General features: G+C 39.6%; 1 protein-coding gene across 1 annotated transcript in view; it reads left to right on the top strand.

Annotated features, from left to right (window-relative positions):
- The window catches only part of Abcd3 (ATP binding cassette subfamily D member 3), a 61,071-nt gene that overhangs the window by 26,507 nt on the left and 21,375 nt on the right, over positions 1–13,189 (top strand). Inside the window, exons 5-9 of the mRNA XM_020163936.2 lie at positions 5,462–5,531; positions 7,070–7,167; positions 7,489–7,612; positions 9,653–9,709; positions 11,515–11,657. Of these exons, the coding sequence (XP_020019525.2) occupies positions 5,462–5,531; positions 7,070–7,167; positions 7,489–7,612; positions 9,653–9,709; positions 11,515–11,657 (492 nt within the window). The remainder of the gene's footprint in view (positions 1–5,461; positions 5,532–7,069; positions 7,168–7,488; positions 7,613–9,652; positions 9,710–11,514; positions 11,658–13,189) is intronic.

Genomic DNA, 13,189 nt, shown 5'->3' with positions numbered 1-13,189 from the left:
CTTTTTCTGCATCTATTGAGATGATCAAGTGGTTTTTGTCTTTGTTTCTGTTAATGTGGTTTATTACATTTATTGATTTTCGTATGTTGAACCACCCCTGCATCCCTGGGATGAAGCCTACTTGGTTGTGGTGAATAATCTTTTTGATGTGTTGCTGAATTCGGTTTGCCATTATTTTGTTGAGGATTTTTGCATCAATGTTCATTAAGGAGATTGGCCTATAGTTCTCCTTTTTGGAGGTGTCTTTGCCTGGTTTTGGGATAAGTGTAATACTGACTTCATAAAATGTGTTAGGCAGTTTTCCTTCCCTTTCTATTTCGTGGAACAGTTTAAGGAGGGTTGGTATCAGTTCTTCTTTAAAGGTCTGATAGAATTCAGCAGAGAATCCATCAGGTCCTGGACTTTTCTTTTTGGGGAGATTCTTGATTGCTGCTTCAATTTCGTTTTGTGTTACAGGTCTATTCAGGTGATTAATTTCCTCTTGGTTCAGTTTTGGATGATCATATGTATCTAGAAATCTGTCCATTTCTTTTAGATTTTCAAATCTACTTGAATATAGGTTCTCAAAGTAGTCTCTGATGATTTCCTGGACTTCCATGGTGTTTGTTGTTATCTCCCCTTTTGCATTCCTAATTCTACTAATTTGGGTTTTTTCTCTCCTCATTTTAGTCAGGTTTGCCAGAGGTCTATCGGTCTTGTTTATTTTTTCAAAGAACCAACTTTTTGTTTCATTAATTCTTTGTATGGTTTTTTTGGTTTCTATTTCATTGATTTCAGGTCTTATTTTTATTATTTCTCTCCTATTTGTTTTGGGATTTGCTTGTTCTTGTTTTTCTAGGAGTTTGAGATGTATCATTAGGTCATTGATTTGGGATCTTTCAATATTTTTAATATATGCACTCATGGCTATAAACTTTCCTCTCAAGACTGCCTTAGCTGTGTCCCATAGGTTTCTGTCTCTTAATATACATTATTGTATCAGAAAATTTCTTAAAATACTTCCTCTAAGGAACTTTTTGAATGACACACCCAGATTTTTAAAATAAAGGCTTTTTCTGTTAGATCCTTGATTTGTTTCTTAGAGAATCTATAGAAAGAGGAAACATGCTTTATTTTATACCCATCTTTTTGACTCATTTGTCCAGGAGAATAAAGAAGTGCACAGTGCTAAAACCCTTCTGCACCCTGAGTGTAGGTGAATTATGCAGCCTTTCAATTCAGCACAGACTTTAAGCACTGAAACCGGTGGTCAGCCCCATGCCTTTTTATTTTAATCAAAGTAATATGTGAGCTTAGCTTAAAATCAGGTAGGCTTATGGGACCAAATTATGAACCACATCAGTGCTATGGCTCCCTCCTCCCAGTCCTGAGTGTCCTGGAGCCCTAGTTTTCTGTTCTTATTTGTCATCGTTTACAGCTGCATTTGGCTGTAACATACTGTATCACTGTTAGGAGATGTTCTGGTTGCATGTGTTCCTTCCCTGCCTTAGGAGGAGGGAATTCGCTCTCTGCATTCCTACCACACCCCTGCTCACCTGCTCAGTGTCATGCTGCAGTTTTTTGTTGAATCAAGATTCATTGGTTATGTGATGCTGTGATGCTTCTGTTTATAGCTAAGCCATATTTTGAACTGCAGTCGTTCTCCTTCTACATGGTATTTTGGTTGACCTGGCAGTTACAAATCATAGCTTCTGTTTTGTGCACTTTAGTTTGTCACCTGCTATTCTTGACAATACTGGAACACTGTATGCTGTCATACACACCAGGTGGTCTGTCAGTTTTATGTGTGTTTCCCCACCTGCTCCATGCCCTATTCTTTCCTGTCTTCCTGCTCTGATGAGGATTGTTTCACCTTAGATACAGTGGGTAGACACTTTGTGTGAACAGCGTTTATCATTACTTAGGCAGGGATTTCTTTCAGCTTCCTCTTCTGCATTCAACAGTCTTTTCTGAATGTTTTATGATTTTCTCCTCAGTTGACTTTCTCATTTTGGCACATGATGGTGTTCTGAGGAAGAGTACGAGGGAGATAAAGGTTTGAGACCTCATAGATCTGAAAATGTCTTCTACTTCCATGCTAGCTAATCAGTTAGGTGTGTTTATGCATTCCAAGTTAGAAACCATTTCTCACGAAAATTTCAAGAGCATCACTGCTGCTGCTAGCTCTCAGCCTGGCTGCAGGACACCTGGGATCCTTGGTGGCATTTTGAGCAGTGCCACCAGTGACTGCTTCAGTTAACCTTCTCCCAACTACTGACTCATGTTGGGTGCTGAGGCCTGCTCCCACTCCCATTGCCCTTCCTCAGTGGGGATTCTGTCCTCTCCTTCCCACAAAAGCTTTTTAAAAGTCAGTTTTTAATTTTTGAAGTTGATGATGATGACTAGCATTTGAAAGTTTCACTGCACACTGATGAACTTTCTCATCATTCACTGGCCGGGCTGAGGTGGGCTCTTTTCAACCCGAAGCTCATTAATTCTAGACAAAAATATATGTGTTAAAAAAAACTTCCTATTTAAAAAAAAATTCTTTGTTGACTGTTGAACCCCCTGGACCAATCATCTGATTATCTTTAAGTTTCTCTACTGTTGTCCTTGCTGACATTTTACTCTGTTTTCTGGGGCATTTCTTTAACTGTTGTCCAGTGGACTTTTGTTGTCATTTTATTTTCAACAGCTGTCTTTTGTGGGCTGCTCATTTTCATTGTAACCATGCCTTCTAGGATGCAGTGTTTTTAATTCAGGTTTGTTGAGTGGTTTGGTTGGTTGATTCTGCTTTTATCTGCCAGCGTTGTTTCTGTTTCCTTCATGGTCCTTGTCATTTGTGTTAGGGAATTTCTTCACGAAGTCTGTGATTCCTGACCATGAACCAATATTTAAAAATGAAGACCGTGAAAGACAAGAGTTAGGGACTTGCTTGCTGGTGTCCCGGAGGGGAGATTGTGACAGCCGTGTGTGTACCCTGTGGGGGATCCTCTAACAAACATAACCGGGACATGTGTTCATTGTCGCTGGCTGGCTTGTTAGCACTGGGGGCTCCATTGTGATCACTTGGTTCTGTCTTTAGAAGCCTTGTGCATCTGAGTCCTTTGTATTTGATGTACAGAGACAGTGCCGCCGTCTTTCCACATAACTGTAAAATTTTATCTGTGATTTTAAATGCCTCATCTGTTGATAAAAATATAGTCTCCCCCACTCTAATATTGTTGGTTACCTTGTGTGCGTCCATGTGAACGTGTTGTCATCTTAGTGTCTGTGCAGACAGTCACATGCTGTAAGGAAGGCTGTGCAACAGTGGCAGAGTCCAGTCAAGAAGCAGTTTATTTCTTAAAATGTTTCCTTTTTATTCAGGTGTTGTAATTTCATACTACAGTAATCAAAAGGATAATACTAATTTTCTAAATTAGAGATTCTCACCTTTAATTGGATGTATGCTAATTTCGCTTTTCTTAAGCAAGCACTGTTTTTTCTAACTATAAAGATACATTTTATCTTCCCCATTTGGTTACAATCTGCACTTTTAAAGTTACCAAGTTACTTTTCTTTTCTAAAGATCCTTACATATTTTGGAGTAGTGATTAGGACTGGTATAAAATTACTCTTCATTAATTATTATTTTCCTTTTGCAGTGGAATAATAAGCAGGAATGAGGCTTTATTCAAGGAACCATTTTTTAAATTTGTGGCTGCTACTCCCATGGTAAACTGTTGCTGAGTGACAGCATGTGCTGTGCTGGGGCTGTGCCATGCTGAGAGTTTCACAGTTTGGGCAGCGCTAGCATGCTGTGGTTTATGTAGTTTGTTTGAATGGGTTTAGCTTATTGTCTAAGCATTTTGTATGGTTTTAGCTGCTTAGTGGTTCTAATATCCTTGTTACTATAAGCAGCATTTTTGTATGCGTCCATTTTAACTTTACTCTAGTTCAGCTTTTTTAAAAAGTGGTTTTTGCTTTTTACAAGTTCAATCAAAATTGAATCTAATTTTCCCATTAGCTTTCCGAAAAGTATCAAAAGGAAATGCTATGTGCCATAACCCTTCTCGGGGGGATACGGTGATCACATTATATATTAAAGTTTTTTTGTGTGTGTGGCACAGGGTTTTGAACTCAGGGCCTCCCGCTTGCCAGGCAGACGCTCTACCACTTAAGCCACTCCCCAGCCCTATATCAAAATCTTTGAGAAGGTCTTTGATGAAGACGTGTGTTAGCTTTGTTTACCTCAGATTTCCTCAAATATTTACCTGCATGCTCATGAAAAGGAAGTTATCGCCCTATCATATATATAGCACCATATTTTTGATGGCAGCTAGGTTTAGGTTACTTAGTGCAGCTTTTCTGAAAATTTATTTTATTCTGTTTGGGGATATGAATAGGAATTCTTTGAATAACAGAGTTCTGTGATGTATCACAGAAAATCAAAGACGCATTCTCCTCAAAGGCCCTTGATTTATGTGATGGAATAATGGCTTGCCAACTTTTGGTAATGTACTGTATGCTTCACTTTAAGTTCTTTTTTTAAATTCAATTATTCGTATGTGCATACATTGTTCGGGCCATTTCCCCGCCCCACTTTAAATTCTTAATGTATATTTTAAAAACGGGCGTTTGTAAAAGAAAAGCACATAAAGAGGGGGCTGATGTAGCTGAACTGTGTCTAGGGAGCTGAAGCCTCTACAGAACTGTCTGAGGCTTCGCTGACGTCTCTTTTAGTTCCGGGACCCACAGGCAACACCTTACCACTCGCCTTCTATTTAGGTAAAATTTTCCCAAAGCGCAGCTGGCCCGTTCTTGGCCGTTATTAACACCATAATGCTGAGCTGGTAGTTGCAAAGGAACCCTAATGCCCATGAAGCCTTAAATACTTGCTCTTGACCTTTAAAGTGGAAGTTTGCCAGTCAGCTCCCCTATGGGTCTGTCTTTCTGTCATCATTAGTTCATGACAGTGAAAATTGAGGATGTTAAAGTATTTAAAAACAAGCCAGCACTGCTTTGACTTATCCATAGCATCCAGCACCCATTCCTGGGACCTTGAAGCTGTGGATTGTTTGACTAGACCCCCAACAAGGCAGGGGTCTGACTTACACCTTGCACTGAGCTATAGCCACAGCTCTGGTTACCATTCCTACCTAATTTTGTTATGAGAGTGAAATTTAAGCAGACTGTTTTATAACCATAACATTTCAAAAGTTGCAAAACCAAAAAAAGATACTATGGTACATTAACCATTTAGAGGTCATTTAAATAGCAAAATATTACATTGTAAAAGACCCGTACAATTGTATTAAAACAGTAACATGGAGGGAAAAACCTACCAAAAGTTGCAAACCTATTTTTATAAGAACATGTTTTTCCTCTTCTTTTGACTTGGTTGAAATGTCCAGGACTAATTTTAGAGCTTCACAGAAGTTTTCTTGGTGTTACATTTTGCTTCTTTGACAACTAATGCATTGCATGTGCTGGTTTGCAGTTGTATCATTGGTCGTAGCAGTAAAGATTTCAAGAGGTACTTATTCAACTTCATCGCTGCCATGCCTCTCGTAAGTTCATTCCTTTGCAAATTTTACTGATTTAGAGGGACAACTTCATCTTATTAAAATCTCCGAGGATTTTACTTATTAAATTCTTTAAAGGTAATGATATCAAATTCTAGTTTTGAGTTAAGTTTTGTAACTTAAAGCCTAATTTTTCATTGTAAATGTTTATGCTAGACAGAAAAATTTTTTTAAATTATGTTTGGCTCAATTTCATTGACAGTGTACATGTATACATACGTGTTTTCGTCTTCTTTCTTTTAACCTTCAGTAAGGTTTAATCCAGTGCTCGCAGCATCCTTTTAGATGTCAAAAGTACCCCTTTCCCAGTCATGGCACCTGAAATATCCCCAGATTTTGCCAAATAGGGGGTAAGATGGGGGCAAGTCACCTTGGTTGAGAGCTGTTGATTTAGGCCATAAAGTATTGTAACTTGAACCACTATTAAGTTAAATTGAAACTTAATATTAATTATTAAATTTATGATCTGAATTTCTTAGAAATGAATTGTTTAGTCTAAAACATAAGTAATTTTCCTCATTTGGTGTTTATTTTTATTTTATTGGCCCTATAAAACTTCTAGTGTTCTAAATTTCAGGGTAGAAAAGGGAAGTTTGGTTGTAAAATCCAATTAAATTGAAAATATAAAAGAAACTTTGACTTTAAAAGCTTGATAATGGACATACAGAGTTTTTAGACCTTTTAAAACAAAAAGTTGCGATAAACAACAGATACCAAAGATCAGGAGCCAGCAGACGACCATGCTGGTCGTGCAAACACTACCTCATAAAATTTAGTAGACGTGAATTTGAAGTGTGAATGTTGTTCAGAGATGTGAAAGTATGAAGTTTGGTACAGTGATGAAGAACATTAGTAAAGATGGTTCTAGAGGTAATCTGGAAAACAGCATTAGTTGGTATAAAGCATCCTGTTTTCTAAACAAAGGCACATATAACGTGTTTACACTTTGCTGTCTAGGGTTGTCCTGCTGATACAGGAAACAAAGGCATAAGCTTAAGAGTCTGAGCTTCTAAAATCAGGTCTTTGTATAGAATAGGTCAGTTTGAGGCCAGCCAGGCAGTTAGTGAGACTCCCATATCCATAAAAAAGCTGGGTGTAGTGGTGCATCCCTGTGATCTTGGCCATGTGGGAGGCATAGTTAGAATTATGGTCCAAGCCAATCCCCATGGGAAAATGAAAGTCCCTATCTGAGAAATAACTGAAGCAGAAAAGGAACTGGAAGCATGGCTCAAGTGGTAGAGCACCTGCTTAGCAAGTGCAAGGCCCTGAGTTCAAACCCCAAGAAAAAGATTGCAAAATACATTTCATGATTAATAATATTTTAAAGTTAAGTTCCATGTAAAGTTTAATATAAAGTAATTAAAGCCAGTTGCATTTGGTTTAGTTTGTTCTTCTGTATTGCTACAAATTTTAGGTAAAACAGAATTGAATTGTATCAGTTACAAAAATCATAGGTTTGGGGTTACAGTGAGCGAACGACAGAGAAGTAAATCACAGAGCAGTAACAGTGGTTGTTTGTTTAGATCTCCCTGGTCAACAACTTCCTCAAGTATGGGCTAAACGAGCTCAAGCTCTGCTTCCGAGTGAGGCTTACCAGACACCTCTACGATGAGTACCTCAAGTAAGTGACCGCCCGCTGCCAAGTTACATTTGTGATGCTCAGACACAGACCTTGTTCTTACTTATGGAGCTGTTGTTCAAGAAAACAGCCTGCAAGTGGAAGCGTGTTGGGCACCAGCTGAGTAATGTGGAGTCTAGTCCGGTTCTTCCACTGCTTGGCAAGCTGTCGCCCTCTGAATGTGTGTCCTCTCTGCAGTGACGAGGGCAGTGCTTAGGGTCTCCAAACTTTCTGTTTGTGTGTATGCACTAGGTGGCGTAATGTGAATATTTTTTGTTCTGTTTTCGAAATGACTGTCGTAAAATTTTCTTCCTGCTGTCTTAGAGCGTTCACATATTATAAGATGGGAAATCTGGACAACAGAATCGCCAACCCAGACCAGCTGCTTACACAAGATGTAGAGAAGTTTTGTAACAGTGTAGTTGACCTGTACTCAAATCTTAGCAAGGTGAGTCTCCCTATTCTTAACACATTCTGTGTTGACTTCACTGAATTTTGAATCTAAGCAAGTTTATGTAGAATTGATTGGATGTGCAGAACAGCAGCATATCAAAGTTCAGTGCTTTTATAAGAAAATTAGAATGATTTAGTAGTTTTAAGTCTATGGTCATTTAGTTTCCATTATGGTTGTTTGGCCCAGAATTGATAATTTAGTGCCTTGTAAGGATTTCGTAAGAATTTTGCAGGCTGATTTCAGTAAAAGGATAGAAATTTGAATTCTCATCTCTTTTCCTATGTACTTCTGCATCTGCTGGAAATTGACCTGTCAATTCATGCTTTCATTCAACACCTATAAAACTAGAGGGGCTTCCTACCCACGTCTCTTCTCTGGATTGCTCTAATTCTAATAAATTGTTGGAAGTTTAAGTTTTTCTTTGCCGTTTCCTCCTTTCTTAGAGTGCTGCCAAAGCTCTTGGTTCTGATAGGTCTTGAACCAGATTGCTGTCTTCCTGTTTGTATCCGCCCTCTTGCCAGCCCCGCACTGTTTCTGTAGTCTTCCCTGTAAGCCACTGTCTCTGTCGTTATCTGCTGTGTTGATAGCAACACCTGTATGCTAGTCCACCCGGCCCTCTTATCTGAGGTGCTCTTCTCTCACTCTCTTTCACATGGCTGCCCTTGGTCTGGGGTGGGAGGTGGCTCAAGCTGACTTGATCGTGCTCTCTTTGCTTCTGTTCACAATCAACCAAGGTGTTCAGTCTCTTGACATGAAGACCGTAAGTGTCTGGGTCACGATGGAGCACCAGGAGTGCTCCTGCTTCAGCCATGTGGACGGAGGAGAGGCAGCTCTTGGAAAAGTTATGTGTACTCACAAAAACTTTCCTCCTTACTACAGGGCCACTAGGAAGGAACTTTTCACTGTGCCAGACTTGGTCCTTTCCTTTAGCGCTCCAGAAGTCTTTGATGACTGGCCCCAAGCTCTAGAAACTGACAGCTGCTCACAGCTTAGTGATTAGCTTTCACCACACTCGAAGTTTGCTCTCTGGGTGGATGGTGCGCATAAAACTTGTCTTGTGCTTTACGGCCCGTTCATAGACAGATGATTGCATATTTTTTACATGTTGGCACTTTGAGCAAAACTGTGTCTCAGTTCTTGTCACTGCCATAGAGATGTGTTACTAAATTAATAGTAGTGTTGCTCTACAGTGTATTTGCTGTTTGAAAATTCTTTGATTTAAATTATGAGTTAATTTTTGTCAGTAATTTTTAAATGTACTTGAATTTTGCCATACTTTTGTCTTCTTGATAATACTTAAGACAAAAAGAAAAGAAAAGGTGCCTCTTAGTTGTAACTCATTTGTAAACCGAGCCGTGTACCATAGTAATGGAGTTGACCGAGGCAAAGTGAAAGAGCAGCCTGGGTTCCTTGGAAAGCACTTCAGAGTAATGCTGCTAGTGCCGCAGTGCCATTTTGTACGTAGCGTGTAACGTGTGTAGTTATCAGTTCAGCAGTCTAGTTCGTAGGTCCAATTCTTGAGTTGCCTCTGCACGAGAAGCAGTACCATTCTAGTTCCAGGAGCTTGAGTTTTATAATGCAAGTTTAGGATCAGAGGCCTACTTGATTATTTTAGTATTTAGTTGTGGTAAATGAGTAACACACTCAAACAGTATTAGAGTAGGAAGGCCCTCTTACTTTACAGGTGAAGATGTCTAGAAACCAGGAAAGTGGGTAGTGGATGTGGGGTTACAACTCAGTAATCTTGGTCAGGGCCTCCATACACACTGAGAAGTCGGTAAGTTAATTATGGTCAGTTATCACTGTAGAGCTGTCAGAGCTGGTGGAAGACAATGTGTTTCTTGCACTAGATGGTCAGTAAGAACTGTTCAGCCTATCTCCATTGTGAGGTACATGCCATTGGTCCATTCTGCACGAGGAGAGTGCTGCATGAAGAGTAGCCTTGTGTGTTCAGTGTGCTGTACTGGCTAGCAGTCTAGGCAACCCCTCTAGTTCTTAGCTCTAATTCTCTTTGTTCTATTGTCTATTTTGCAGCCATTTTTAGATATAGTTTTGTATATTTTCAAGTTAACAAGTGCAATTGGCGCTCAGGTAAGTCTACTTTTATTCTCCCTCTTAAATTGCCATAACACCCTGTAGTGACTAGCGTGATAGTTTAAGGATTTTTTGTACAGACATGTTTTCACATCGTGTGGCTAATGTAGTCTGGTTATAAAACAGTATAGTACTAGAGATTTTAAAAGCATTATTACTTGGCTTTTTAATATCCCTTTGGTCAGACACTTGGAAACATTTTATGGCAGTAACCGTATATGCACTTATCACAAAGTAATGTCTAAAAAGAAAATTGAAGGCAGCCATTCTAGTATAAAATTTGAATGTTGAAATATGAGCAATTCATTGGAATGGGCATAGTAGTTTCAAGCATATTTTATAATATAAACTGTTGGCTGTCCCAGGAGCCTTCCAGCCCTGGCTCTGACGTTTGTGATAGCACGAGTCACCTTAAGTTTTCTGTGTGCGTCTCATGGAATTCTTAGTCAGTTAGTCCTATGGAATCTTGCTGTTCACATCTGTAGCACTCTGTACAGTAGTGTGGCTTCATGTGCGTATGTGTACATGTGCATGCATGTCTTCTTGGCAGGTGGTTAATTAATATGTGCTGGCTTCTGTTGCTTTCCACAACACTGCAGAAAGTGGTTTTTACTGAATGTTTTGTCTGTCCTTTTAATTCTTTGATTAAGGTTTAATCGTTGTCAGAATTTACTGTTGTGTGTGAGAGTGATGACTTAGCCTCTCTTGTGTCTGTGCTGGAGTATTGTCCTTCTTATGTTCATGTGTGTTTACATGTTACTTAATTCTGCATTTCCTTACAGGAGTTTTAGCCATTTTTTTGGTCCATATTTGCAATGGTTGTGGAAGTGCATTGAACGAGCCAGGTGTAATTTTAAAATCTTGGACATCCACTGTTTTTCACATATACTATGCTAGAGAGTAGAAATAAAATGTTCTTTCTGAGGACAAATTGCAATATAATGAAAGAAGTCATTACACTAGCAATGATAATGAAATATAATGGAAGTTTCAGGGAAGTACTTAGTACCTGGAAGAAAAGCTGATATTTGAACTGTTTTAAGGAGATAAGTAAGTGCCCATTAGATATGTCAAACTTGCCAGACATAAAACCACCATGCTGAATGGCAGTTCAGGAAACAATTTTTTGGTATGGCAGAACATAGGGTACATTCAGAAAGGAAAGAAGGGCCTACAATGAGCCTGGAAAGGTAAGCTGGAAGCTTCTTAGATGGTCATCGGGTGACGAGGTCATTTGCAAAGTTAGAAAATGCATTAGCTGGATGCAAGGAGCTCCTGCAGGGCAAGGCAGGAGAGCTTGCTTGGGAGAATTGAGCTTTAGACATTGGCACACTGCAGGTGAGATGAGGTGTACGGTACTTGCTTGGCAATAATGTCTGAGTTCCTAAGTATGGTGGGACTAGCGGTGTACATTTGGGGTGAGAAGAGACCTAAGAAAGGAACCTGGGGGAATACTAATGTTCAGATAGGAGGCAAAAAGGGGTCTGAGATCTGTGTGGGGTCTGAGAGAATGTTAAGGAGAATTCCAACAGAAGAGTGTCAGATACCACAGAAAAATGTGAATTTAAGTACAAGTTCTCTGTGGGCAACTGAGCAAGCTGGGGAAGAGCTGCAGAGGCTGGAGAGCAGGTGAGTAGAGGAGTGTAGACTACCGAGTGTTTTCTCAGGAAAGAAACTGGAGACAGTTACCAAAGGATCAGCGACTGGGAGTCACGGGCGTTAGCTATAGAAATTGCACACGTTTGCACCGAGGAGGTTTTGTTGTAATGTCCTTCGTGTATCTTATCTTCCAATAATGACAGGGACCAGCATGTATGATGGCCTACCTGCTGGTTTCTGGGCTATTCCTGACTCGACTTCGAAGACCCATTGGGAAGATGACAGTGACCGAGCAAAAGTATGAAGGTGAATACAGATATGTCAATGCCCGGCTTATCACAAACAGGTATGCTGCAAACCCATTTCATAGAGAGTGATGTCATTCATGTGGCCTCAGAAAAGCCTGTCTTTACTTGTTCTGAAGTGTATGTTATAGAGAAGCAGTCCTCCATGCTTCAAACCTTTTTCCTGATAACCTTGTGACATCTCTGATCACCATTTGATATGTCCCCTTGACTCACTCTGTATTAATTTCATTTTAAATTTAGTTATGACATAATTAAAATTCAAATTTGCAGATAATATTTTTTCAAAAAACATTTTGACTCAGTTTGCCCACAAACTTTACTTGTTATTTATTTCTTTTAAGTCAGGGTTTTGTTTTGTAACTCAGGCTGGCCTCAAACAAAATCCTCAACTTCCCAAGTACTGTGCTTATCGTCAGGCACCACCACACTCAGCGTAATGTTTTAAATTTGAGTATTGCTCAGTAATTCACTCTCACAGCTTGTGTTTCTACCCATTTTTCTGATAGTTTTTTGTTTGTTTGTTTTGTTTCTGATAGTGCTGGGATAAATTAAACCCAGTGTCTTGTGCTACACTCCTAGCTCAGATAGCTTTAAAGCCTAAAATAGGAAGAAAAAAATGTAGGCTTTAAAGCCAGCCATACTAGTTTCAAAATCTGTCCCCTTTCACTCTTCAAGGATGTAAGATTTAGCAAGTTATTCACAGCCTCACACTTCTTGCTTACAATAGGTAATAATACCATTATGGGGATTAAATTTGATACTGTGCCTCTTCTAGCTCAGTTTTATTGTCTTTATTGATCTGTCAACTTTCATTCAATTTTGAGGGTCCTAATACTTATTGAATACTCTAGATTACTCTATAGGAATTTGTGAAATTTCTTAGAAAATTACTCTCTTCAGGGTTCCCTCTTCCTTATTTGCTTGGGGCTAGCTTTACATATGGAGTTTTGTGCCCTAGGAGGCTGGGGACTAGAGGATTAAGCAGAATGGTAATGTGCAAAATAAATGGAAGGTAGTATAAGGTAGGCTGTTCTTAACTGTAAGAACAAAGTCTGACTCAAGAGTCTCCAACCATAACGACATACCTGCTTCACCCAAGAAGCCATAAGATACAACAGGTCAGGGCTCTGGCTCTGGTTGGATGTCCTCTTGACTCTGCCCACTTATAATCCTTCTTGTGATCTCAAGGTGGAAGAAGCAATGCTGGTTTCACCAGCCTCCCTTCCTTGCAAAAAGGTCAGAAACAAAAGAGGGCGATGCTTTTGGTTTTCCTTTAAGAGAGCAAAGAACCCTTACTGGAAAAGATATATAGAAAAGTCCCATGGCCGACTTTGCTCACATCTCACTGGCCTGAGCCTGAAGCAGTTCCAGCAAAGTGATTGGCTTAAATCAGGGGGAACCCTCCCCTCTGAATGGGGTTGAGACCAAAGCATAGAGTGCACAGAGAAGGATGGAGAGCTTTACGAAAACTTGGGCCCCCAGGAAGACTGTCTTGAAGAGAATCAATATTGTGTAAGAAGTTGCCAGCGTCAGCGGGTATTCATTCCTTCAGGTTTTTGACTGTCACCGG

This window comes from Castor canadensis, chromosome 12 (assembly GCF_047511655.1).
Source record: "Castor canadensis chromosome 12, mCasCan1.hap1v2, whole genome shotgun sequence".
Lineage (NCBI taxonomy): Eukaryota > Metazoa > Chordata > Mammalia > Rodentia > Castoridae > Castor > Castor canadensis.
The sequence above is the reverse complement of the archived record's forward strand: the minus strand, read 5'-3'. Positions and strand labels throughout refer to the sequence as shown.